Genomic DNA, 26,360 nt, shown 5'->3' on the forward strand with positions numbered 1-26,360 from the left:
CAAATTATTTTCACTAGTAACTTCAAAATTTTGTAGTTATCCTAGAAATTGGTCATCTGTTAATGTGTGCCTAAAGCATGAGAACTTCCCTCTCCAGTGTTTCTTAAATTTGAGAGCTTGCAGACCTCTAAGAATTCATCTATGAATCAGTGTGAAAAACAAAGCATTACAAGGCACACAGGTGATCACTTGGTGCCAACAGCCTGTGACTACAAAATGCAAATTCAAATAATGAGATCTCACAGTATGGTTTAGTTACAAGGTCAAAAGATCCAGATTCCTCTTTAAAATTACCATAAAAATACACAGATTTTTAAAAATTTCCTAGAGATCTCACAACTCCCACCCACTATTTTATCTGTGGAATGCTACTTAAGGAACTCCGAACTATTATTTAGTTACAATGCATATTCAGTCCAAAGCACATATAAGCAAGTGTAAAACAAATATAACTTCAAACTCCCCTCACTGAAGAATAGAAAAACTTTAAAAAAGCATTTTTATTCAGCAACTTCCTCCATCACATAAACATAGTCTCTATGGCCTGTCTATGAAACAAAATCTAACACCCTGGACCATTCCAGGTGGCAGTCAATTTTAAAGTTCAATGCCCTAAGAAATACTTCCTCAGTACTGAAAGAACCACCTCAGTTCAAAACTCTGCATTTCAATTTTTAAATCCACTCTGAATATCTTTAAAATGTGAGCACTCTTACTGTTAAGAAAAAAGGACTCCATCTGGTATTTTTTTGGTTTTTATCAGAAAGTTGTTTCATATTGTTTTGTCCACCGAGTGTCTGAATAAGACTCCTAAGACCTAAAGGTAGGCAAAGGTTTCAGGCAAGAATTACTTATTGAAACTTTTAAGAGAAAAATGTCCAGAAAAGGCAGGCCTTGAAAAAACACAAAATTCTCCACAATCCAGTCAGGTGTCCCAGCCATCTCCCAAGCAATGCATTAGTATGTTAATAATCCACTTCTGAAACACCAGGGGAGAGGAGGAGATTGAATATTACATTCAAAGGTTATGTTATTAAATTGAAATGTCATCATCAACATACAAACGAGAGACAAACAAAACTATTGAAGAACTGATTTTTTATTAAACATAAAATTACAAATAAAACTTTAGAAGCACCTAGTCTCTATAGCCGTCTAAAATATGGTCCTACTGTTCACTGCTAAAAAGAAGCTTGGAGAGACCCACTCCCATCCATTGTGTGTACGACAGTAAATGAGAAATCATAGTCACTTCGGCCCAGGTCAGGCACAGCCCTGGACAATGGAGCATGCGTGTATTCAGACAATTGCACTAGGAGTGCTGCAGGAGTGGATAAGCCACTTTGCCTTGCTTGATGGCACCACAGAAAGACGACTGTTGGCTGTCCTATCTAAGCTTCCACATGCTAATGTACACTGGGTCTTGTCTCTCCTCTCTCCACTGACGGGGACAAATAAGAACTTCTTTGCACCTAAGAAGTGTGTAATCTCATTTCTCACCAAAGAGTGAGTTTTCGTGACAAACTCTGAACAGGGAGCGGGTTTCGAGTATTCTGCCATTCCCTAATGCTGTGGCTCGAGGCCAAAGGCAGGCAAGCATGGAGCAGATGGAGTCCTGGCAAGGTCTGCACTGTCCCTGCATTAGTAGCATCTGCTCATTACTCAGAACCTTCGCCTGCTTTATCTAATGCTCCAGGAAAAGCATTTTGATTTGATTCATTTCGGTACGGTAACGTGCAACACAATTAGTGGTAAAATCAAACTGGAGGACGGCCAGTGCTGACAATCGGAAGCAGGCAGAAGAAATATGAGGCCAGTGGGTTGGAATTCAAAAAATCACAACTGTGGATCATCTTGCCAAATCTCAACACCCCAGGTGGGTGTACAGTGTTCCTGCAGGGCCAGGAGGCTAAAAAGGACGTGGGGATGACTAACTTTTTCCCAAAGCAGTTTCCATCTCTCCCTCTGGACCTGACTCCTCCTGCGGAGAATATGTGTACAGACAGACCATCAAGGGGGTCTCAATGGCTACAGAGCTTCCCTTTGGCACAAACAGGGAGCTGAAGTTCACTGACTCATTTTATTATCTTATTCTTCTTTTCTGTGGGGCACAGTCACGAATTTCAGACCTCACGAGGTGAATTTCCTTTGTGCTATGGCACTGCCTAAGAAGCGCGTGTTCCCTGCTCCTAGAAAGCAACAGTACAAAATGTGTGTTTGATTATTTCAACCTGTCTTTGCCCAGTAGTTACTCAGGAGTATGTTGGTACAAATATCATAGTGACAATCTGTTAAACTGAAGTAAGACCAAAGACAATGCCACCTGAGGTCTGGGGTGAGGTTGGAGGGGGGAATGAGAAGTTGTTGCTTATCTCAGAAAGTAACAATTCCCATCAGACTGGTAAAACAAGCTGAGTGAGAGAGGAGCAAGAAAACACAAGAGCTTTTATCAAAGAAACAATCCTAATACCAAAAGGAATTCAAGACAAAGCAAAGATTTCAATGTAAACGATGCAGCCAAGGAAGTACTATAGATTTTACCCACAGAAGAGTAAAATGAAACCCAAAATAATAAGACAGACAAACGTGATGATGTAAGTGTAAACAACTAGACAGATCAACTGAACAGAATGTAACATCCAGAAACAGACGGAAATACTAAAAGAGTTTCATATGCAAAAACTTGTAAAGGCAGCACCTCAAACCAGTGAGGGAGAGATGGGCTTTCTAATAAGAGATGCTGGAAAGATATAATCAGATTCATATACTATTCTAGGATGAACTCTATACTGGTCAAGATTCAAATATAAAGATAAGCCATAACACTATCATCCAAAAGAACACAAGTAACAAATGTTGGCGAGGATGTGGAGAAAAGGGAACCCTTATACACTGCTGGTGGGAATGTAAATTGGTGGAGCCACTGTGGAAAACAGTATGGAGGTTCCTCAAAAAACTAAAAATATAACTACCATATGACTAAGCAATTCCACTCCCGGGTATATATTTGAAAAAAATGAAAATATTAATTTGAAAAGATACATGCACCCCAATCTTCACAGCAGCATTATTTACAATAGGCAAGATATGGAAGCAACCTAATTGTCCATCAATAGATGAATGGGTAAAGATGTGGTGTGTACACACACACACACACACACACACACACACACACACAAAATGGAATACTACTCAGCCATAAAAAAAGAATGGAATTTTGCCATTTGCAACAACATGGATGGACTTAGAGGGCATTATGCTAAGTGAAATAAGTCAGACAGAGAAAGACAGATACTGTATGATCTCACTTATATGTGGAATCTTAAAAATAAAACAAACTAGCAAATACAACAAAAAGGAAACAGACTCACAGATACAGAGAATAAACTAGTGGTTACTACTGGGAGAGGGAAAGGGGGAGGGACAGCTGGGGCAAGATGGGATAGGGGTTTAAGAGGGACAAACTACTACGTATAAAATAAATAAGCTACCAGGATATATTGTACAGCATAGGGAATATAGTCAATATTTTATAATAACTATAAATGGAGTACAACCTTTAAAAATTGTGAATCACTATGTTATACACCTGAAATTTATATAGTATCATCTCAATAAAAAAAATTTTTTTAAGCCCTAACAGTAACAGAAGAAAAAAGAATTACAAGTAGCAGGTACACATGTGAAAAAATTCAACCTCTCTCACACTAAGAGAAATGTAAGTTGAAACATTTGGAAACCATTTCTTATCTATCAAAGTGACAAATACTGAACAGTCTGAAACATACTTTGCTGAGAAAATGGGCACAACTTCATACCCTGCTGGTTCGAGTGCAAAATAATATAAGCCCATTTGCATCCACCTTTTGACCCAGACATTTTTGTAGGAAATAATCCTTCCTGCATTCACATGAAATGTCATATGTACAAGGCTTTTCACTACCACACTGTAATAGCAAAAGCATAGCACAACTGTTCCTCAATAAAGGACTGTGTAAATAAACCACAGTGCTTGTACACAATGGAATACCATGAAAAAGGAGCATCTTCTCCATACACTGACGTGGACAACGTTTCAAGCTATGTCATTAACGAGATGTAAGCATTCCCAGGTTTATTACAGCATTATTTACAATAGCCAAGGTATGGATACAAGCCAAATGCCCATCAATGGATGAATGGATTAAAAAGACGTGATATACATACACAATAAAATATTATTCAGCCATGAGAAAGAAGGAAATCCTGCCATTTTCAACAAGGTGGATGGACGTTGAGCCTATTATGCTAAGTGAGATAAGTCAGACAGAGAAAGACAAGTACTGTATGGTATCACCTACATGTGAAATCTAAAAAAGTCAAACCTGTTTAAAAAAAAACGGAGTAAAACGGTGGTTACCAGGGGGTGGGGGGGTAGGCGGGATAAGATTGATGGTGTTTCAAGGTACAAACTTGTGACAAGTGGTGAATAAACCACAGGGTTCTAATGTATAGTATAATGAATACAGATAACAATATTGTACTATAATTATGTAATGTGATAATATCACTATAATGGCAGTCATATTACAGTATATAAATGTATCAAAGTAACACACTATACACCTTAAACTTACACAATGTTACATGTCAAATTTATCCAATTAAAAAAAAGATACGCCATTAAGTGAAAAAAACCAAGATATGAAATGATATAAAGTAGTATGCTATCTTTTGTTTAAAAAGGGGGGTGAGGAGAGAATATGAATAGATACTAATACTTACTTGTATTTACAATAAGGAAATACTGGAAGGATAAAAAACAAACTAAAAAATATGGTTGCTTTAGAATGGAGTGGACAAAAATGGGTAGAAGCAAGACTTCGCAATGCATAACTTTATATATTAGCTTGACCTTACATCCCTTAAAATGTATTACTTAGTCAAATGCATTAAATTACAAAATAAAACCCACTCATTTATGGATTAAAAAATTAAAATCACATATACACATACACACATAACTACTGTCTAGAAAAATAAACCATAAACAAAGTCCATTGCAGAATAAGTGACAAATTGAAAGAATATATAAAATCAATGACAAGGGTTATTTCCTTAGCCCTTTATTTTCAACTGCAGAAGATAACAACCCAAAGAAAATGGGGAAACAATTTGCAGAGAAAGAAATACAAACACCTAAAAACACAATGAAAAGAAGTTCATATATACTTATATAAAGAAAGGTAAACAAAAACAACAGTGAAATACCATGTCCACCTATCAGACAAGCATGAGGAAGCAGTCATTCTCATATACTTTTAGTGAGACTATAAACTAGTGAAACCTTTTTGGAGGGCAATCTGGCAGTATTTATCAAAATGTAAAGCATCTGTAGCCTCCAATCCGGTAATTACTGGTAATTTACCCTGTGACTATACTTGCACAAGTCCATCATGATACTTGTTCAAGGATATTGTTTTGCAGCACTGCTTTTAATAACAACAACAACAACAAAAACCAATCCAAATGTGCATCGCTAAGGGCCCTAATAAATAAATTATAGTACAGCCACATAATGCAATAGTATACAAGCTGAAAAAGAACAGGGTTTACCTATAAGTGCTAATATGGAAAGATCCCAAGATGTGTCATTAGGTGAAAAAGCAACATGCAGAAGAGTACAAAGAGTGGGACACATGTGTGAAACGTGAGAGGAACTAGGAGTAGGGGAACAGGAGGGAACACTTCAACTTCTTTTGTACACATTTTCTTTCTTTTTTTTTTTTTTGAAATTCACGTTCTTTTATTTATTTATTTATTTATTTATGACTGTGCTGAGTCTTCGTTTCTGTGCGAGGGCCTTCCCCAGTTGCGGCAAGTGAGGACCACTCTTCATCGCGGTGCGCGGGCCTCTCACCATCGCGGCCTCTCTTGTTGCGGAGCACAGGCTCCAGACGCGCAGGCTCAGCAATTGTGGCTCACGGGCCCAGCCGCTCCGCGGCATGTGGGATCTTCCCAGACCAGGGCTTGAACCCGTGTCCCCTGCATTGGCAGGCAGACTCCCAACCACTGCGCCACCAGGGAAGCCCCCATTTTCTTTTATATATTATCCTTTTGTGCTTTGTTTGAATTTTAACTACGAAATTTTTTTAAACCAAGTATTTAAAATACGTTATGACAATTATTTGCCAAGTATTTACTGAAAAAAAGAAGTTTCCCTAGCCTATCTACAAGGTTTCCTAATATTTCTGTGCAACGACAGGGATAAGGGTGACAACTACAATTCTAACCAACAAACTAAAACCAGCAGCACACTTGCACATCACCAAAAGCTGTATTTTCAAGCTCACAAGATATGAGATGTGAGGGTGCAAAAAAATGAGACGCACCTCTTTATAAGTGTCTCTGTGGAGTTATTACATAAACAGCACTACATCCCTGGCACGGCCTAGAAGACACAACCAAAGTTCTGGATTAGCTACTGATGAATGATTCAACCTCAATGAAATAACTTAGTCGGCTTCTTTGGACCTCAGTTTCCCGATCTGAAGAAGAATGTGTGTGTGGCAGGAAGAGGCTACTGGATGGTTCTAAAACTGTATATGATTCTAACTTAAAAGTATTACAACCTCTGCATAGTTGTTTGAAAAAAACCTCATTGATAATTTGGCACACAGGAATCACACTCAAGCTGCTCTTATGTTATCTATCCAGGATGTTAACAAACATACACGAACTATGACATACCCCAGAGACAGCTTAGCTGAATTTCTAGAGGCTGAAAGGAAAATCCATCAATGGTGCCCGACTAATGTCAAACCAAAAAAACAGAGTTCATGTTGTTAAAGTAATAAAATGGAAATATTTAATATTTCAGCTCTAATTTTTATTTCTTAAATGGCATATGGATATAAAATTCCCCGTCAGCTCCTTTACTACAGTTTTGTCCCTCTGAGCTACCTCTGAAGATCTGCAACCATGCCATGACAGGAACGCTAACATTCTGAAATATCATGTGATCCAACTTTCAGGCAAGTGGGGAGACAAAGCTTTTGGAGACTCAAACTTTACAACGTAATGGAAGTTAGGAGCATGAGAGGTAGTATACAATATCACGGCCATCAAAATTATTACACTCTTCTTACCTAGTTCTGTAAATCCACAGTTGCCCACACACAAAAAGAATTCTGTTGGTCCCAGAGAGACAACATATTACCATAAATTATCTCGTATGGTATGTAAGTGCCAGGAAAAGGTAGGCCCTGCTTTTATTTTTCTATTTCCATATTTGTCAACAGATTATCTATGTCTATCCTCTTTTCACTGTTCGCTCTGGATCAAGCAGAGACTAAAGGAAAAGTAGGCCAAGTATATTTAACACCAAACAAGTTATTTGCTTAAGATGGCTTGGCCAGCCTTGTGTCTGGCTCTAAAACCCAGCCCTACAGTTCCAGTAGGAATTAAACACCAGTTTGAAAGGGCGCTGTGTTCCAGTGCCTACTAATGCATTGAGGGTTGTTGGCCAACTTCTTCACATAAAGGCAAGAATAAAGGTGTGTGTGTGAACATGTGTGTGCCCACATGTATGTATGGAGGGATTATGGGTGGAGCCGGCCACAGCTGCTTAATTTTTGTCAAGCTTTTTTTTTTTTTTCTCTTAACAGGGAGGAGGGTTGTGGTTACTTACCATCCTCATAAGCTGCTACCGCCAGCGAGCTGTTTATCCTCACAAAGGAGACATATGGCTGCATTCCAGGCTCATCCTCCTCATAGTCCGATTCCAGGAAGGGGGCTGTGTAGTCCCAGGTGCGGGTGTCCCACACCCTCACGTCCCCTGATGTATATCTGGAAAAGAAGGACACGCCTGGTTCCAAATGGGGAGTGAAGAGCAGGGCCACCGTGGAGAGAATGGGGGAGCCTTAAAACGACACAGGAGTCGGATCTGGCCGGTGTGGAGCCACTGCGGCAACACTGTTTACACGAGTCACTCCAACAAGAGGAAATGGCAACTCCGTAACAGAAAGGCCGAGAGCACGTTTCCTGTTCTCATAACACAATGGGGGCAATTTCAAATGAGAATATTGTAATAAAAAATTGGGTAGCAAGATCTCCTTGTTTTTCCTTTTTGACTATTATAACCAATCTGCTACCTCAAGTCCTCTCAGTAAAGGGATCACTAGCAGAAATGTGTAGAAGCCACACTATTTACACAGACGCACACGCGCAAGACAGAGGGAACTGCTAAGGACTAATGGTCTTCCAGGCACAAGCTTTCTAATACTTCATCCATGCATCAGATTTGACTGATGAAAGTCCCTAAAGACTAATTGATTTGCTGAAACAATTAAATCTTGCGTTTAGCAGCCAGACAGCGCTGCCTTCTCATAAAAAGCTCCTGCCGAAACGTATGACACCCCCCAGTTTTGCCCGCTTAGAGGACAGAAGCACTCACTCTCTCCGATTACTCCTGCCACTCCAGCAAATGCCTCACTCCATCAAAGCCAAGGCAGGGCCAGAACCTGCTCAGACACCAGGCCCCGACGATAATGGAATGGCCAGATGATGAGGTGGTGCGCTGGCTGCCATTGAGGTATCTACGCTAAGTTCCTCACATCTGCTACAGGGGGTTTGATTCAACATGTAAAGCAACTGTGGGAAAGCATGTTAGAAACAGGGTAACGTATGTATATCGATGCTACTCTCACTTCACCCCAGCTTCCACCTCTCCCCTCTGGCCCCGTGTCCTCAAGTCCATTCTCTATGTCTACGTCTTTATTCCCGCCCTGCCACTAGGTTCATCAGTACCATTTTTTTTTTTTTTTAAGATTCCATATATATGCATTAGCATACGGTATTTGTTTTTCTCTTTCTCTTACTTCACTCTGCATGACAGACTCTAGGTCTACCCACCTCACTACAAATAACTCAATTTCATTTCTTTTTATGGCTGAGTACAGGGAGATCAGCTCGGTGCTTTGTGACGACCTAGAGGGAGGCTCAAGAGGGAGGGGATATGGGGATATATGTATGCATATGGCTGATTCACTTTGTTGTACAACAGAAACTAACATAGCATTGTGAAGCAATTATACTCCAATAAAGATTAAAAAAAAAGAAACGGGGTAAGAGGCTCATGATGAACCCACACAAACACAGAGACAGGCAGACAACTGTAAAGGTGTTCAGTCTTCCTGAGGCCAAGCCATAGTTCCTTCTTTGATCTCACATTACAAGCGTAGAATCGAACAAGATAACTCCAAGGTTTATTTAATTACTGAAGTCTATGACATGATGCACCTATGAAGTAGTTATACATGAATTTCTCATGTGAGGTTCCTTAATAAAGAAACTGGGAATATTCTGATTCAGGAATGCTTCATTTACTAAATGTAGCAGTGTTTCCCTCAAACTATTAGTTGACAGCAAATACATACATTATGAATTCAAAGGCCATTCTGTCACACACATTCTCTAGGTGGGAGCACTGGACTCTCCCTGTAGGACAGTGCCTGGAGAGGTATGCGTAGTGTAAAGAGGCAAATAGGAGAGACGTGCTTTCTAAAACTGGACTGATGGGCCTCTGTGTGACCACTGATCCTCCAGTAAATAGAAACGCTCACTCCATGAGTGTCATTACACCTGGCGATGCACAAGCAAAGGCAGATATTGATATCGCCATGGCCAAAGCACGGCCGCTGGCTCCCAGACCCTCCAGGCAGTGCTCCAGATCACCTTCAATGAGGAAACCTCCATAAGAACACACACTGCACTGCACCAAAACTACCAGGTTCACCCTGACACCCTAAAAATGACTCGAGCATTCCCTGCAATAAGGCCACATGCTTAGCAACAGAGACACTCAACAAAGATAACATGGTTGAATTTCTAGGCTGTGTATGATTATTAGATTCTTAAGGTTAAATTCTATGTGAAAGGAACCAGCCAATTCAGAAAAGAAGGGTAAGAAGGATGGCAACATCTTTCAGAAATACAGAGAAGGTAAGTGAAAGACAGAGGGAACTCAGGAGATCAGAGGACTCAGGAACTTTGAGAGAAAGAAGTACACAAACCAGGAAAATGTATTTCCTTTCCATCAGTCTTGGTCATTCCGTTTCTTATGACCTGTATATGGGACCACACCAGCCATCTTCACGTGGTCCTTTGAGGTGCCCCCTTAGTGGGTACAGAGGACAGGATTTGGGTGGCCTGAGCTCCACCATCCGCAAGCTCCCTTTACGCAAGGAATTACAAGGTAAAAAGCAACACCAACCAAACCAAAACTTGAAAAACTGCTGAACCACACAACCGTGAGCTATGAAATACAATTTGTCTCTCTCTTCTGGGGGAAGAGGAGAGACAGAGTGCAGAGGTCACACAGAGAGGAGCATCTTTCAACATCTAAAAGGCTCCCGACCAGCCTTTTCTTCCATGAGGTTGTCCCCTTCCCACTGCAATTCCACCCACCTAAAATTAAACACGTGCTCTCCTCAAAAAGCCTCAGCCCACAACCAGACTGGCCTGTTGCAAGTTCCTGATTCTGTCAGTGACAGCATCCATCCCAGGTCACTGGTACAGAACCGAGGGGCTCCCCAATACCTCCTTCCCCCGCCACCCCCACTGCTACACATGCAGCCACCACGCCCTTCCTGCTCTTCTCGTTCCCAGGCTGCCACCGGCTGCAGCTCCCTCATCACCTCCCAGCCGCCCCACGGCAGCCTCCTCACTCCTGAGCCTCGCCCACCTGCAGCCAGCCCTCAAAAATACCTGACTACGTGGATCTCTCTCCCTTCCTCCCTCGCCCTCCACACTAGACCCCGAGCCTTATCATCTACCGTGACAGCGGCCTAGACTTTCCTCTCGTGGCAAGTTGTGTGTGTACATGTGTATTCATCTGACTGTTCATCTCCCCTACGAACTCACAAGCTTCTAAGGTCAGGGGTTGGGTCTTGCTCACTGATGTTGATCCAGTGACCAGAACAGTAGAACCAGAGTAGTACTTGACACCTAGGAAGCCCTCTGTAAATCTTGAGGCCTCAGCACCACACTTGAATGAAGCTTTAACCACCGGCCAGGCACTGAGAACTCTCCATAAACTGGCCTCCACCCCTCTTCCAGCCTCATTTTCTCCTCTTCCTTAGCATGAGCTGGCCTCTAGCCAGGCCTGCCATTCACTGGCTTCCACACCATAGGTGCCTCTGCACCTTGGCTCCACCTTTCTGGAGCCCCTTCCCTCCCCATGACCCAGCTGGGTGGGTCAACCTTGGCTACCCATTAGAGTCACCTGGGATGCTTTTAAAACTCCCAAAACCCAAGGGCACACCAGATCAATGAAATCTGACTCTCTGGGGGTGGAACCAGACAACAGTGTTTCCCAAAGTGCCACCAAGATTGAGAACCACCTACCTCACTCAAGCCCACCAACGTCTCAAGGCCTAGCCCAGGCCCTCCACCTCCATGAAGCCTCTCTGACTCAACTACTGTGCCCTTGGACCTGAAGAAATGGCGTTCACTGCTACATCCCACGTCTCCTCACCCTGACCGTGAAGTCCTCGTGAACGCCCTACCTCAATGCCACAGCCTCCATCACAGTGCCTTACACACAGCTGAAAGAAGGGGGTCCCCAGCTGGTTTGAGTGGCATCTCCTTTTCTTTCTGCTGCCCACCTTCTAGTGCTAATGATCAGTGAAACACCCGGAACGCACACGTCGAGATGCGTCAGACTTCTTGCATTTACTTCCAAAGTGATTAAAACCTCTCTATAAAACACGGAATAAGCTAAATTATTTTGGTAAACATGAAATTTTCCATATATATCCGTTTAAATCAACTCCATTCTTCATGGCCAGAGAGCATGATAATAGCATAAATGCTGCAAAACAACTCACGAGACAAATATAAAAGACTCGGTGTCTCCTTTATGATGGGAAAAGAGAATAAATATCCTATTTCAGCAGGTACTACATGATGACTCAGCAATAGGCTCTAAAATCTAACACATGAAAGCAACCATAGCAGTGGTGCTCAGACTGTGTTAATGAACTCGTGCTAAAGAAACAGACATTTTCATGAGGGTAAAACATTGGTTGGGGCAGAGGGACCTGGACCAAACTCTAAATGTGATCTAAAAGCGCTTAATAACGTTGGCCAGGAGAAGCAAGAACAGATAGGAAAGGGAGGTAGGGAAAAGGGCTGATTTTTCTCCAGAGCTCCAGATGTCTTTATGGCTGCCTAATGACAATTACACTCAACCAATTAAGACACCAGTATGACAGTTGCATTGTCAGTGAGCCTTTGGACCCCAATGTTGATGGCTCTCTAATTAGTGTCTGTGCAAAGTACAACTGCGACTAATATATTAGCTGATGTAAGAACACTAAAGAAAAACTAAGGAAGAAAGAAGCCTTTTCCAAAGGAGTAAGGATGTCCCGGCCCACGGCACGGACCAGTGAAGCTGTATGCTTTCCCCAGTCATTTTTTATGCTTGGCAAGGTTGAGTTTACCTCCAAATAAATAGGTCAGAGACCACAGCTGATTTTTTGTTGAAAGAATGGGAATAGAGCCTCTTTCAAGCTCGGCACACCAGAGCAACTGCCAATTTAAAATGATTTACCACTGAAGAGCTTTCATTAACTAGTACATTTCCAATAAGCAGACTACTTATTTGGACTAGGAGACCTGAAGAAAATGGAAGAAATGTTGTATAGCTGCAAACAACCCTGAACCTTTCTCGTCTAAGGAGCCAAGCAGGTGGGAGCTGTGGGGGGATGGTTCCATTTTGCTTCCAGCTGCCAGTGATTTGCTAAAAAAATTTTTTTCAAGGCTCTTCACAACAACCTGGGGCACTGTTTTAAGAATCTGGAAGTAAGGTTAAGTGACTTACCCAAGGTCACAAGAAACATTTTAGTGGCACAGCTGGGGTCAAACCGGATCCCCAGGCTTTTCTCTAACTGCTGCTTTAGCCAACAAGTCACTCTGCCTCTTCCGATCAGTGTCTTTAAACACATACGGCTTTTAAGAACCATCCCCATTTAAGTGCAATATAAGGAATTTACTGTTTTCAATACTGTGACTCAGGCTTGTGGGACATAGCCCCTGACCCTAACTCATCAATTCTACCACTATAGCTCAACTGGAAGGCAAGAAGCCAACAACATAAAAGCTCAGTATGCTGGCAAGGGGCGTGGGACTGGGCGGATGCAAAGGTGCCGCCTACACATGCTTCACAGGAGATGTGGGAGCACATATGGGATAGTTGGTAAAACTTCACCCTCTACAGGACCATCCTCATACCATCCTCAGCCATCCCCAAAGTCACAAGTCTATTCTGATCAAGTACTCACAGCAGCCAAAAGGAGCCTTGTTAATGAGGCCTCAGGCCAGGAACAGCAAATGGTTTCCTTTGTGTGTCAAATCCAATAAATCAGTAGTGGCTGCCTACCGCCCTGTGTTGAGAAGGATTCTGAAGCTGTATTCCATCCAACTCACCAGAAAAATAAATGCTGGAACGGACTTTTCATGCCCATCGTTGGTTTGGGAGTGAGGAGCCACAGAATCTATGCAAGTCACTTGCATCCTTACTCCATACAAAACTCTGCCTGGGGACTTCCCTGGTGGTCCAGTGGTTAAGACTCCAAGCTCCCAACGCAGGGGGCCCGGGTTCGATCCCTGGTCGGGGAACTAGATCCCTAATGCCACAACTAAAGGAGCCTGCGTGCCGCAACTAAGACCTGGTGCAGCCAAATAAATAAATAAATTAATTATTAAAACTCTGCCTGGCCAACTCCTAGTCATCCCTTCCAGACCCAACTGAGAAGTCACTTCTCAGGAGAAACCCTGCCTGACTTGGAGCCTACACTAGGTGCCTCTCCCCAGTCAGTGTGTTATGCTGCCCGCTCTTCCCCTACCCTAACCTCTCTCACACTGTCCTGTAAACACGTGTAACTGTATCCCTTTGGCCTATGAGCAAGGGATGTGTACCCCTCCCCTCAGCAAGGAATGTGTCTGCAGTATTCATCTGTGCTTAGTACATACTGAATGAACGATTCTGACTTAAACTCAGAAGATGGAAGTGGTTTAAAGCCTACAAAGCAATTAGGCAGAGGCCCCTAGAAGTGCAGTGCCCACATTTCAAGAAACGTTTATGCCCTTAACATGCAGAGGTTTTAGGAGCTAGTCACACATACTCCATACTTTCTTTAGTAATATCAAAGATTACAAATCAATGAAAGCAAGAGTATTTACTGTTTTCTGTGAAACATGACTGTGTTGTATTATGCAATTAACAAAATGAACTCAATCCCACGGTGCAGTCTTTCTGTGGAAATGCACTACTACAAACATCAAGTGCAGCTTAAGATGCATCAATTGAAAAATAATGAACATCTTAATGGACCTTACGAGATCCATGCACTACACACTTAAAACTGTTTTCCATACATCTTGGTTAATCACAATCAATAGAGTCAGAGTCAATGATGATTATGCAGAGTTACTGTAGCTGTGGCCCTTCCCATTATTCCTTGGAGAACCAGAGATGAATAAATGCAGTCATGAGTTCACCAGTATTTATTAAGGATATTCTGAGCTCCTTCATTAAGGATATAATAAATGTAAAGCTCTCCTCTGGTCTCTTATCAATATCTTACCTCAGACTTATTTACCAGAAAAGCATGTATACCTCATAGCAGAAAATAAATAAATAAAAGTATTTATAAAAAGAGGTCCCTAACGGGTAATGATCGAATTCCTTATGGGAAACAATCCAATGTCATAATAAGCAGCAGCACAAAATCTATATAACGCAAGGTTGAAAGGAACTGCCAAGAGAAAAAGTTTTTTAAAAAGGAGAAAGACAGAAAGCAAGTCCTTAGTAAGTATAAATATGGGGTGACATTTATCTAATGCAATTTTTAATCACCAATCTGTATTTACAAAGCATCTGTTATCATCTCAAGAGCCTCAAAGTAATCCTAGGTATTATCCATTTTTATACATTCACATGAAGCTAGCAGAGTATTATAAACACCATCCTTGAGGTCCTTAGCTCCTGAATAGCAAGTGTTGTAAAATTCAGGGCAAATACACACTATTTCAGATCAAAGCCATATTTTGGCATGGTACATGGTCAATACAAAGGCACATTTTTTTTTTAAACATCTTTATTGGAGTATAATTGCTTTACAATGGTGTGTTAGTTTCTGCTTTATAAGAAAGTAAATCAGTTATACATATACATATGTTCCCATATCTCTTCCCTCTTGCATCTCCCTCCCTCCCGCCCTCCCTATCCCACACCTCTAGGTGGTCACAAAGCAGAGCTGATCTCCCTGTGCTATGCAGTTGCTTCCCACTAGCTATCTATTTTACGTTTGGTAGTGTATATATGTCCATGCCACTCTCTCTCTTTGTCACATCTTACCCTTCCCCCTCCCCATATCCTCAAGTCCATTCTCTAGTAGGTCTGTGTCTTTATTCCTGTCCTGCCCCTAGGTTCTTCATGACCTTTTTTTTTTTCCCTTAGATTCCATATATATATATGTGTTAGCATACTGTATTTGTTTTTCTCTTTCTGACTTACTTCACTCTGTATGGCAGACTCTAGATCCATCCACCTCACTACAAATAACTCCATTTCGTTTCTTTTTATGGCTGAGTAATATTCCATTGTATGTATGTGCCACATCTTCTTTATCCATTCATCGTCGATGGGCACTTAGGTTGCTTCCATGTCCTGGCTATTGTAAATAGTGCTGCAGTGAACACTGTGGTACATGTCTCTTTTTGAATTACGGTTTTCTCAGGGTATATGCCCAGTAGTGGGATTGCTGGGTTGTACGGTAGTTCTAGTCTTAGTTTTTTAAGGAACCTCCATACTGTTCTCCACAGTGGCTGTATCCATTTACATTCCTACCAACAGTGCAAGAGGGTTCCCTTTTCTCCACACCCTCTCCAGCATTTACTGTTTCTAGATTTTTTGATGATGGTCATTCTGACTGGTGTGAAATGATATCTCATTGTAGTTTTGATTTGCATTTCTCTAATGATTAATGATGTTGAGCATTCTTTCATGTGTTTGTTGGCAACCTGTATATCTTCTGTGGAGAAGTGTCTATTTAGGTCTCCTGCCCATTTTTGGATTGGGTTGTTTGTTTTTTTGTTATTGAGCTGCATGAGCTGCTTGTAAATCTTGGAGATTAATCCTTTGTCAGTTGCTTCATTTGCAAATATTTTCTCCCATTCTGAGGGTTGTCTTTTGGTCTTGTTTATGGTTTCCTTTGCTGTGCAAAAGCTTTTAAGTTTCATTAGGTCCCATTTGTTTATTTTTGTTTTTATTTCCATTTCTCTAGGAGGTGGGTCAAAAAGGATCCTGCTGTGATTTATGTCACAGAGTGTTCTGCCTATGTTTTCCTCTAAGAGTTTGATAGTGTCTGGCCTTACATTTAGGTCTTTAATCCATTTTGAGTTTATTTTTGTGTATGCTGTTAGGGAGGGTTCTAATTTCATACTTTTACATGTACCTGTCCAGTTTTCCCAGCACCACTTATTGAAGAGGCTGTCTTTTCTCCACTGTATATGCTTGCCTCCTTTATCAAAGAGAAGGTGACCATATGTGCATGGGTTTATCTCTGGGCTTTCTATCCTGTTCCATTGATCTATGTTTCTGTTTTTGTGCCAGTACCAAACTGTCTTGATTACTGTAGCTTTGTAGTATAGTCTGAAGTCAGGGAGCCTAATTCCTCCAGCTCCATTTTTCGTTCTCAAGATTGCTTTGGCTATTCGGGGTCTTTTGTGTTTCCATACAAATTGTGAAATTTTTTGTTCTAGTTCTGTGAAAAATGCCAGTGGGAGTTTGATAGGGATTGCACTGAATCTGTAGATTGCTTTGGGTAGTAGAGTCATTTTCACACTGTTGATTCTTCCAATCCAGGAACATGGTATATCTCTCCATCTATTTGTATCATCTTTAGTTTCTTTCATCAGTGTCTTATAATTTTCTGCATACAGGTCTTTTGTCTCCTTAGGTAGGTTTATTCCTAGATATTTTATTCTTTTTGTTGCAATGGTAAACGGGAGTGTTTTCTTAATTTCACTTTCAGATTTTTCATCATTAGTGTATAGGAATGCAAGAGATTTCTGTGCATTAATTTTGTATCCTGCTACTTTACCAAATTCATTGATTAGCTCTAGTAGTTTTCTGGTAGCATCTTTAGGATTCTCTATGTATAGTATCATGTCATCTGCAAACAGTGACAGCTTTACTTCTTCTTTTCCGATTTGGATTCCTTTTGTTTCTTTTTCTTCTCTGATTGCTGTGGCTAACACTTCCAAAACTATGTTGAATAACAGTGGTGAGAGTGGGCAACCTTGTCTTGTTCCTGATCTTAGTGGAAATGGTTTCAGTTTTTTACCACTGAAGACAATGTTGGCTGTGGGTTTGTCATATATGGCCTTTATTATGTTGAGGAAAGTTCCCTCTATGCCTACTTTCTGCAGGGCTTTTATCATAAATGGGTGTTGAATTTTGTCAAAAACTTTCTCTGCATCTATTGAGATGATCATATGGTTTTTCTCCTTCAGTTTTTTAATATGGTGTATCACGTTGATTGATTTGCGTATATTGAAGAATCCTTGCATTCCTGGAATAAACCCCACTTGATCGTGGTGTATGATCCTTTTAATGTGCTGTTGGATTCTGTTTGCTAGTATTTTGTTGAGGATTTTTGCATCTATGTTCATCAGTGATATTGGCCTGTAGTTTTCTTTCTTTGTGACATCTTTGTCTGGTTTTGGTATCAGGGTGATGGTGGCCTCGTAGAATGAGTTGGGGAGTGTTCCTCCCTCTGCAATATTTTGGAAGAGTTTGAGAAGGATAGGTGTTAGCTCTTCTCTAAATGTTTGATAGAATTCGCCTGTGAAGCCATCCGGTCCTGGGCTTTTGTTTGTTGGAAGATTTTTAATCACAGTTTCAATTTCAGTGTTTGTGATAGGTCTGTACATATTTTCTATTTCTTCCTGGTTCAGTCTCGGCAGGTTGTGCATTTCTAAGAATTTGTCCATTTCTTCCAGGTTGTCCATTTTATTGGCATAGAGTTGCTTGTAGTAATTTCTCATGATCGTTTGTATTTCTGCAGTGTCAGTTGTTACTTCTCCTTTTTCATTTCTAATTCTATTGATTTGAGTCTTCTCCCAAAGGCACATTTTTAATTACTGGGAAAAGTGGAGAAAAAATGGCTAAAAGCAAGATATTTCAAGTTAGCTTAGACACATGCCTATGTCTGAACTATTATTTTCCAACAGTTCTTAATTATAAACAATGATAACATTCCAATAAAGCGTCAATAGGCAAAGTGAACCAACCAGAGATTCAGACACCAAATTTTACATATATAAACTGGAAGCTCAAAATTTTGCTTCATGTCTACATAAGACTGGCAACCCTCTCGACTCTGTCCAGGTTGTGACAGACAGAGCTCTAGTAAGGATAAAAGCCAGAACAACAGCCAGAGGTCACTTGGCTGCTAGAGACGTGTGGGCGGTTTTGCTTGGTGTCACTTGCCTCAGAGGGAATGGTGATGGAGGAAAGGCAGGAGACCAAGTAGGACAACTGAGTACTTTTCAGGGAAGGAAGACAGCTAGCACTTGGTGACATTAGACGATCCAGTTTTCCCTCCAACCACACTTGACAGAGAAGAAACATGGATACACAGTCACTGTTCCTTCCAGTCAAGGCAGGAGCTGCACCCTAAAAAGGCAGATCACCACAGTAGAAAACGGAAGGAGAGGCATTTAGGAGTGCTGAAAAAACCTTGACACAAAGAGGGGGCTTGATGTTTTTTAAAACCAAAACGGGGGGGGGGGGGAGGCGGGGGCGGGGAATGGTCCTCTAATGTGAATAGTGTGCTTTCTTAGGCAAACTGAAACGCTTCAGACTTATGAATCTTAAGTAACAGTGAGGAGGGACTTTATTGCAAAGCACCACCATACTCCTGGGCATCTGATAAAAGCTTCTCGTGAGCTAATAGCTTAATGGTTAGCAGAGCTGGCACAAGGCTCCCAATGAGCCCCCCGCTTGACTTTCTCCCGCAAGTTTTCCCCGAGATGCTCTCCTTCACTAGATGGCAGTAAAGCGAATATATTCCTGGCAAATTATACCTAGACCTACATCTCAGGTTATAATGTGACCTTCTGAACTCATGATGTCATCTGTTTTCAACACCCTTAACTCCCAGAGTGCAACTGTGGAGAAAGAGGACAGTCCAGGCCTCACAAAACAGGACGGGGATACCGTCATAGCCTCGTCCCTTCTAGTCTTTTCCCTCAATGATAAACGTATAATTTGAGAGACATTCTAAAATTCTCGGAGCTCTCACCACAAACAAAAACAAAGAAACAAACACCATGCTTCCTAATCACTTATTATCAACCAACTTTCTAGATAACATCTCTTCTTCTAAATCCAAGGAAGGCACACACTAAACCTCACCGCATTTCAGAAACGCTACCAGATCACAAAGAAAACACAGACAGAGGCTGAGCTCTGAGAGAAAGAGACAGGTGGCTTATCGCAGAGATTGGTGGCTTCTCAGCACAAGTTATTCTCAGGTTAAAGAAATGGGAAATTTTAGCCAGAGAAAATCAAAGTAAAGGTTGTATTTGAATTACATACTTAGTCACCGTTGAAGGAACTTCCACTTACCTGACCAGCAAAGAAAACAACTGTTTCTGGTATTTTCTGGGATGCTGCATGTCACTGCTAAGTGGCCACATGACACCACAGAGAGGCACGAGGAAGGGCCAGAGTAAGAGTTTGGTAAGTCAAAGATGCGGTAAGGAGGCTCAGAGAGTGCAGGGGCTCAGCAGTGCAAGGAGTTTTCCTTCTATGCATACCTTCCCCAAAGTTTCCTCGGTGCTGGGACTGGTGTTAGGCTCTGAGGTTACAAACATGCTTAATACATGGCCCCCACCACTTTAAGACACTACAGTCAACAAGATCAAACTCTTGATCTTGATCTTTATCTGTGGCACTGACCGAAAAAAAGGAAGGTGCACTCAGGAGACCGGGTTTGAGGGATGGTTTAGAGACTTCAAGGCAAAAGTTCAATGGGAAAGAAGTTGAGGATTATGAAGGCATTTTAAAATAATTTCTTTTTTAAAATTTTTTGGCTGTGCCACACGGCATTCAGGATCCTAGTTCCCCACCCATGGATCGAACCCGTGCCCCCTGCAGTGGAAGCGCAGAGTCTTAACCACTGGACTGCCAGGGAAGTCCCTAAAATAATTTCTTAATCCGGAAAAAATAAAAATCCATCCGCCTAAATCCAGTAATTAAAATATGTATTAAAAAACAGGCAGAAGAATAAACAGTACACAAAAACCACAACGGGAATTGTGGTAGCATGCTGGGATTTAGGTGGATTTCTCTTCTCCACTTTCTAATAGTTTTGCAAAGACAATGTGGTTTTACTACTGTTTTCATTTTTAACAGAAAGGAAAGGTCCATACAGGCCATAAAAGAAACCAAAGTGATGCTATAGTAGCCAAGCCGTCAGAGTAGCGAGCAAGGGCTGGAGAAGGCAGCGCTGGGGACCGGCTCTATGCACGCCCCCTGCAGAAGCACAGTGGGGTAGGCAGGGCACGGGTGCCAGCCCCACTCCCCGGACCTTGCTGAGCCTCAGCTACCTCACCCAGAATGAGCGTTTCGGAAGAGAATCTCTAAGTTCCTCCCGGGTTTCAAGTTGTATGATTCTAAGTTGAAAAAAACTAAGAAATCGGAGAACAGACAAAAGAAATTAGGAATTCCTCCAGCTTCCCAAGTAACATGTAGTATACAGGTGGGGGCAAGGGAGTCTATCAAATGTTAATGCTTTTTTTCAGACTAAAAAAAATGTATTAGTACTACAGAGCATTTAATGAAATATTATATATCACCTCTAGTTTTAAAAGATGCTTACAAATTGACTGAAAAAAAATACATGGCTGTAAAGTTAAGACAAAAATGTTTAGGTGAAGCCTCAAGGCCGCGTGATTAGCTGCCCTACAAGCTGCAGATAATCGTTCCTCCGGGGGGCGTGAGGAGGCTAGATGCTGGGCGGAGCGGCCATAAGGGTTAGTAGGCTAGCGCCCCATGGAACCTGTGGGAGGAGGCAAGGCTTGAGCTCGGCGTGAAAAAACGGGGACTGGGTTTCTTTTGGGGGTAATGAAAACGTTCTAGAATTAGATAATGGTGGGCAGTTACACAACCTTGTGAATATACTAAAAATCACTGACCTACACAATCTAAAAGGGTGGATTTTATGGTATGGAAATTGCATCTCAAGTTAAAAAAAGACATGGTCAGAGGTAACTAGGACAGCGTGGGGGGTAAAAACCAAAGGTGCCCTGGGAAGAGTAATGAGGAAAAAGGGAGGTTGGAAACAAATTTCAAAGGCTCCAAACATCAGGAAAAGGTAATTGGAAAACTATCACCCATGAGATAGGAAAGGAAGCAAACACTCATGGACAAGAGTGAAAGATCAAAAGCTTTGAGAATAATGTCTGTTTCCTCTGCTGGAAAAACAAGCCTCAGGTAAGAGGCGTCCAGGTCCTTTCACTGGACGGGGACTCGAGTGTCTCAGAGTTTCCGAGTGAATGAGCACTTGAAGGGTGCCCTGGTTCTATGTGCAGAAGAGTAAGGCAGAACCAAGATTGGGTTCGCGCTAAGGTTAAGTGTGACACAAATTAGTCTAAGCCTAAGCAATGCAGCTCCAAACCAGGAACATTTACACAAAGGGACTGAAAAGCTGAGAAGAAGCTGGGGCAAGATTCTGCAACATAATCTTCATCAATTATATAAAACACATTTAACAGGTTTAAATGCAAAAATGTCACATCGGTTAGCTGCAGATATAAAAAAACTAAGCATCTGAACAGATTCTACTTGTGTAAAAAAAATAGAGAAAAAGGAAGGGAAGAAGAAAAATAGGAGAAATGCAAGAGAAGTAAAAGAGAAGGAAATGGTGAGATGGCCACTGTCTCTTTAAGAAGCTCCTTGGAGATATATAACTGCAGAAAGCCTGGTGAATACAACATTGATTGGGAATGAGGTAACCACAAACACCGCTGTCTCAAATGAAAAGGGATTCAAGACCTGACCCAGAAAACAAGCATCGTAACCACCAGATAAAATTTTAATGATAAACACAAAATGCTCTATATACAAGCAAGATTGAAGTATCTGATGCTAGGCCATAAACGTAAGGTTCTCTTAGAAAGAGGGGCCATGAGGAGCCTCTCTGACCCACAGATCAAGTTTCATCTTATCGATCCACTAAACTCTGCCATCGCTTTGCTTTGTGCTGGCATAATCTGTAATGCTGAGCAGGCCTCGAGGGGATGGAGAGGCAGGAAAAGAAGGACTGGCATCTGGACTAGTGGCCAGGCTGCCTTTTGCGAGGTCCACGTCCAGATAAGAAATTCATAATTGGCTTTCCAGAATCGTCTCCCTTATTTCTAGTTCCTTTTATGACTCTTTCAGTTCCATCTCAACAGTCTGTCCTCAAAGGCCTCTGACACACCAGGAGGCCTCTTTAAGCTAGAATGACCCCAGTCCCTTTGGGAGTTATTGAGGAATCTCAGAATTAGCAGGTGAAAAGGATCTTACCTAGCATGAGCTCTCAGGCCCATACTTGAGAAATGAGGGGCAGAAGCCTAGAGCCACACTGATAACTGAATGGACAAAATTCTAGATTTCTGTTCCATTAATTTTTCTACAAGTAATAGTTCTATAGCACTCCCAAGAAGGGTATTTACTGGCCTCGAAATCATGGCCAGTAAAACACAAGCTAATGGAAAGTGTTCCTCCTAAGGCTTATCTTGTTTGAAGCAAAATACTTTTACACAGGCACTACGGACCACAAAATATTAAAATAATCTGACTCTTGGAAATTTCAATTAAGGACTGGTTCTGAAGGAAAGAGTTTTCTTTAAAGAAAAAGGCTCTCCTACTACTAAGCTGTTAAGTCCAAGGTTTGTTTTTGTTTGCTCCTCCAGGTAGAAACCTCTTTTGGGTGTCTCACTCCGAAGTCAATCCAGACTCAGAAGTTTAAGTGTCCTGGTCTCTATGGCATTAAGTACACAATGTGAGACTCTAGTTCAAGACATCTTGTTAATCCAAGAAGAAAGTAATCGTCTTATTATACCTTAAAGAAACACATAAAAACATCTCTAATGTAATAAAATATGAAGAATTCATGGAAGTGGTTTTTGGAACAGAAGCCAAAGGAATTTACAGAAGTTAAAATTAAATTTCTCGGCAATGGAGACAAACAAAAAGCCTATTTCAGGACAAGTTAACTGCAAATACAAACTGTGTGGTGGGGAAGGAAGATTACCTGTGACCACAGCCCTTCCTCATAATAAAGGCTTCAGAACAAGAGATCAAGAACAGCACCTGTTTCTGCCAACACTTATTATTCTTGCTTCACTTTTTTATGTCTTCATAAAATACAAACTGTTTGCCTTAATGAAAATCTAACAGAACATGCCATAAGAGTGATTTAAAAGCTCAAAAGATATATTGACACAAACGGATTACAGAGCCGCTCCACACCACTCGCTTCTCACCACTAGCTTCAGAGCTCTCAACTACTGGAGGATAGAGTCATGGAGACCACCCATCTCCACGAGGGCTGTAAGTGGGAAGGCACGCACTCCCAAGGGAGAATAAGGTGGCTGGGACGCAGAGGGTGGTCCATGAAAAGTGAAAGACCTTAGGATGAAGAATATTAACTGAAAAACTGTTTTCGCTTACCCAGCAATGACAACACCATCGTGAGAATGCACATCACATAAAACTGCGTCAGGAATGTGTTCCAGCTCACTCACAGCGCCTTTGCGATTCTGCATAAGAAAAGGGGCTGCAGTTTATACTATTCTCTGGATAGCCTGGAGACAAAGCATTTCACTCTCAACTACATTCATGGCAGTTTTTTTACGGTATGGACTGTGTCCATAGTTATCAAGACATTGGAAAGGACAAAGACAACTAACATGTTAAGCTATGTATTTATGAGTTACAAACACACTGAATGAAACTACTGGGCACGGCAAGTGCGAGACGCTGCCCCCGTCCTCGAGGGGAGTACAGGATGGTAACCACTCCACTCCGCAGTGGGCTGCTAGGGAAGAAATGCATAAAGTGTATTTAAAAAGTTCAGTTCAGAGGAGAGAAAGCAGCTAATGGTATTTTACCTGTTAACACCCCTTATAAATGCTCTCAGAATAAAATGAAAAAGTATATACAACAAGATAAAAATCAGGATGGGGAACAGAAAAGACATTGTTTCTGATTGAGAGGTCAGAGGTTCATGGAAACGGTTATTTAAAGGAAACCCTAAAACCCGTAACACAGTTGCTCCTGAGGAGGGAACTAGGTGGTAGGTGGAGAGAGGTGCGAGGGAGATGTATTTTCCAGTATATGCCCTTTTATGACTTTTGATTTACTGTATCACGACTGTTTATTTATTGATTCAAAATATATATAAATAAAATAATTATTTTTAAAATAAAGGGAATCTTGAAGAATAGAAAGTATTTACATGTGGGATGTTGGGAAGGGCAGGGCAGGACAGTTAAGCCAAAAAGCAAGCATGAATAAAGGTATTCAAGAATACCAAGCCATCAAAAAATATATACACATAACTGAATTGCTTTGCTGTACACCTGAAACAATATTGTAAGTCAACTGTATACTTCAATTAAAAAAAAATACCAAGCCATCCATAATTTCAACTTTGCTGTACCAGCACAAGGATTAAAAATAGTGTGTGTAAGTGGCAAGCACAGTTCTTAGCACACAGCAGGTTTTCAATAAATGGTAGTTACTATTACTATTTATATTATTAGGAGACAGATGATGACATCCGTTCCATTAAAACCAACGTTTATTAAGCAGCTGTACTCCAGGCACTCTGCAAGACGATCTGCATGGTGATCTCACTGAACTCGAGGACCAAGTCCAAGGCTGAGGGACACAACTGGACACATCCAAGTGGGGCTGTCCTGCTAGTGGAGACATGGGGATGGAAGGGAAGGACTTGAGAATCATCTGTTCGAGGGCCACAGCCAAAATGACAAGAACAGCAAAGCTCTTTCGAGGGACAAGCTATTGAAAGAAAAGGAGAGGGCCTGTGTGCTCACGTCCTCCACTAAGTTTCGTCACGTGGCTTCCTCCCCATCAAGGGCTCCAATCCCACACTGGTATTCTGGATTAGAGAGATCCTAGAATGCCACAGTGAAATGAGTGTATGCAAACACCAGGGAAAGGAACATCATTTGCACGCTGGCTCTGAACTGCAGGTCCAGGTAAGTTCCTGCATTCACAGGTCATCCCCTGTGTGGAAGTACTGAGAACCCTGGGGTCCCTTCTCAGCTTCCTCAAACACCAACCTAGGAGATGCCAAACCAAATCACCTTCCCAACCCATCCTGAGGTTGACCATGAATAGCACCAAACCACAGCATCTGCGTGCCAAGGCCAGTGCTAACTGAGCAGCAGACACAGGCCACGCCCTGTGGGAGGAGTGTTAGATATATCATTAGACAGTCATCCTCACGATGGCGCAAAGAGCGCAGCTACTCTCAGCTCCACATTAGAGATGAGAAAGCAGAGGCACACAAAGGGAAAGCATCTTGCTCTGCACTACCTTTCACGTTTTTGTAAGAATTCCATTCATTCTAGAATCACGAGAATCCCATCACTACAGTTAATGCAAGAGTGTCATTTGACATTTTACTTCTGTAGTCCTCATAGGTAACAGTGCAGGAAATGGGCCCGAGACACTCCAAAGAGAAGCCTCCCTCCAGTCTCCCTGCAGTTTGACTCCAGTTCATTCAAGCAACGACCTCTTATTGAGCACTTATCAAACACATGGCTTTGGGCTTGTTGGAGAAAAACAACAAAACAGACGTTCAGTTGAATTGTATGTAATCTGTACACTGGCATTAAGTGCCAGATGCTATGAGGCGGGTCTCTAAACACCTTCACTTCTGCCCCCTCCAGCCTGGATGAGGCGGGCGTACCTGCTTCCCTCCCTAGCTTTCTAATACCAAAGAGGAAACAAAGAACTCAGCTGCTGCTTTCTCTCTTAGAATCTGACATTTATGAATTCGAGCCAGGGTACATGGAGTATCTCCAGCTCTCATGCTCACAAATCTCAAAAGTATCCCTCCTTCCTGGACAGAAAGGCCCTAGCAAATGCCTCACTCTCAAGCTTTCCTTAAATTATGGCCCCTCCTGCCAGGGTCAGACCCTCTGCTTTCCGGCCCCCAGCCTGTCTAAGCAGCTTTGGCAAACCCAATGCCTGCTCTCACTTATGTCCTTCACACAGACATAACCAAGCA

General features: G+C 41.8%; 1 protein-coding gene across 1 annotated transcript in view; it reads right to left on the reverse strand.

Annotated features, from left to right (window-relative positions):
- Positions 1 to 26,360, reverse strand: part of FBXW8 (F-box and WD repeat domain containing 8) — a 124,250-nt gene that overhangs the window by 69,346 nt on the left and 28,544 nt on the right. Inside the window, exons 4-5 of the mRNA XM_059895544.1 lie at positions 23,771 to 23,859; positions 7,670 to 7,827 (exon numbers count right to left, since the gene is read on the reverse strand). Of these exons, the coding sequence (XP_059751527.1) occupies positions 7,670 to 7,827; positions 23,771 to 23,859 (247 nt within the window). The remainder of the gene's footprint in view (positions 1 to 7,669; positions 7,828 to 23,770; positions 23,860 to 26,360) is intronic.

The sequence above is a fragment of the Balaenoptera ricei genome, chromosome 14 (assembly GCF_028023285.1).
Source record: "Balaenoptera ricei isolate mBalRic1 chromosome 14, mBalRic1.hap2, whole genome shotgun sequence".
NCBI lineage: Eukaryota > Metazoa > Chordata > Mammalia > Artiodactyla > Balaenopteridae > Balaenoptera > Balaenoptera ricei.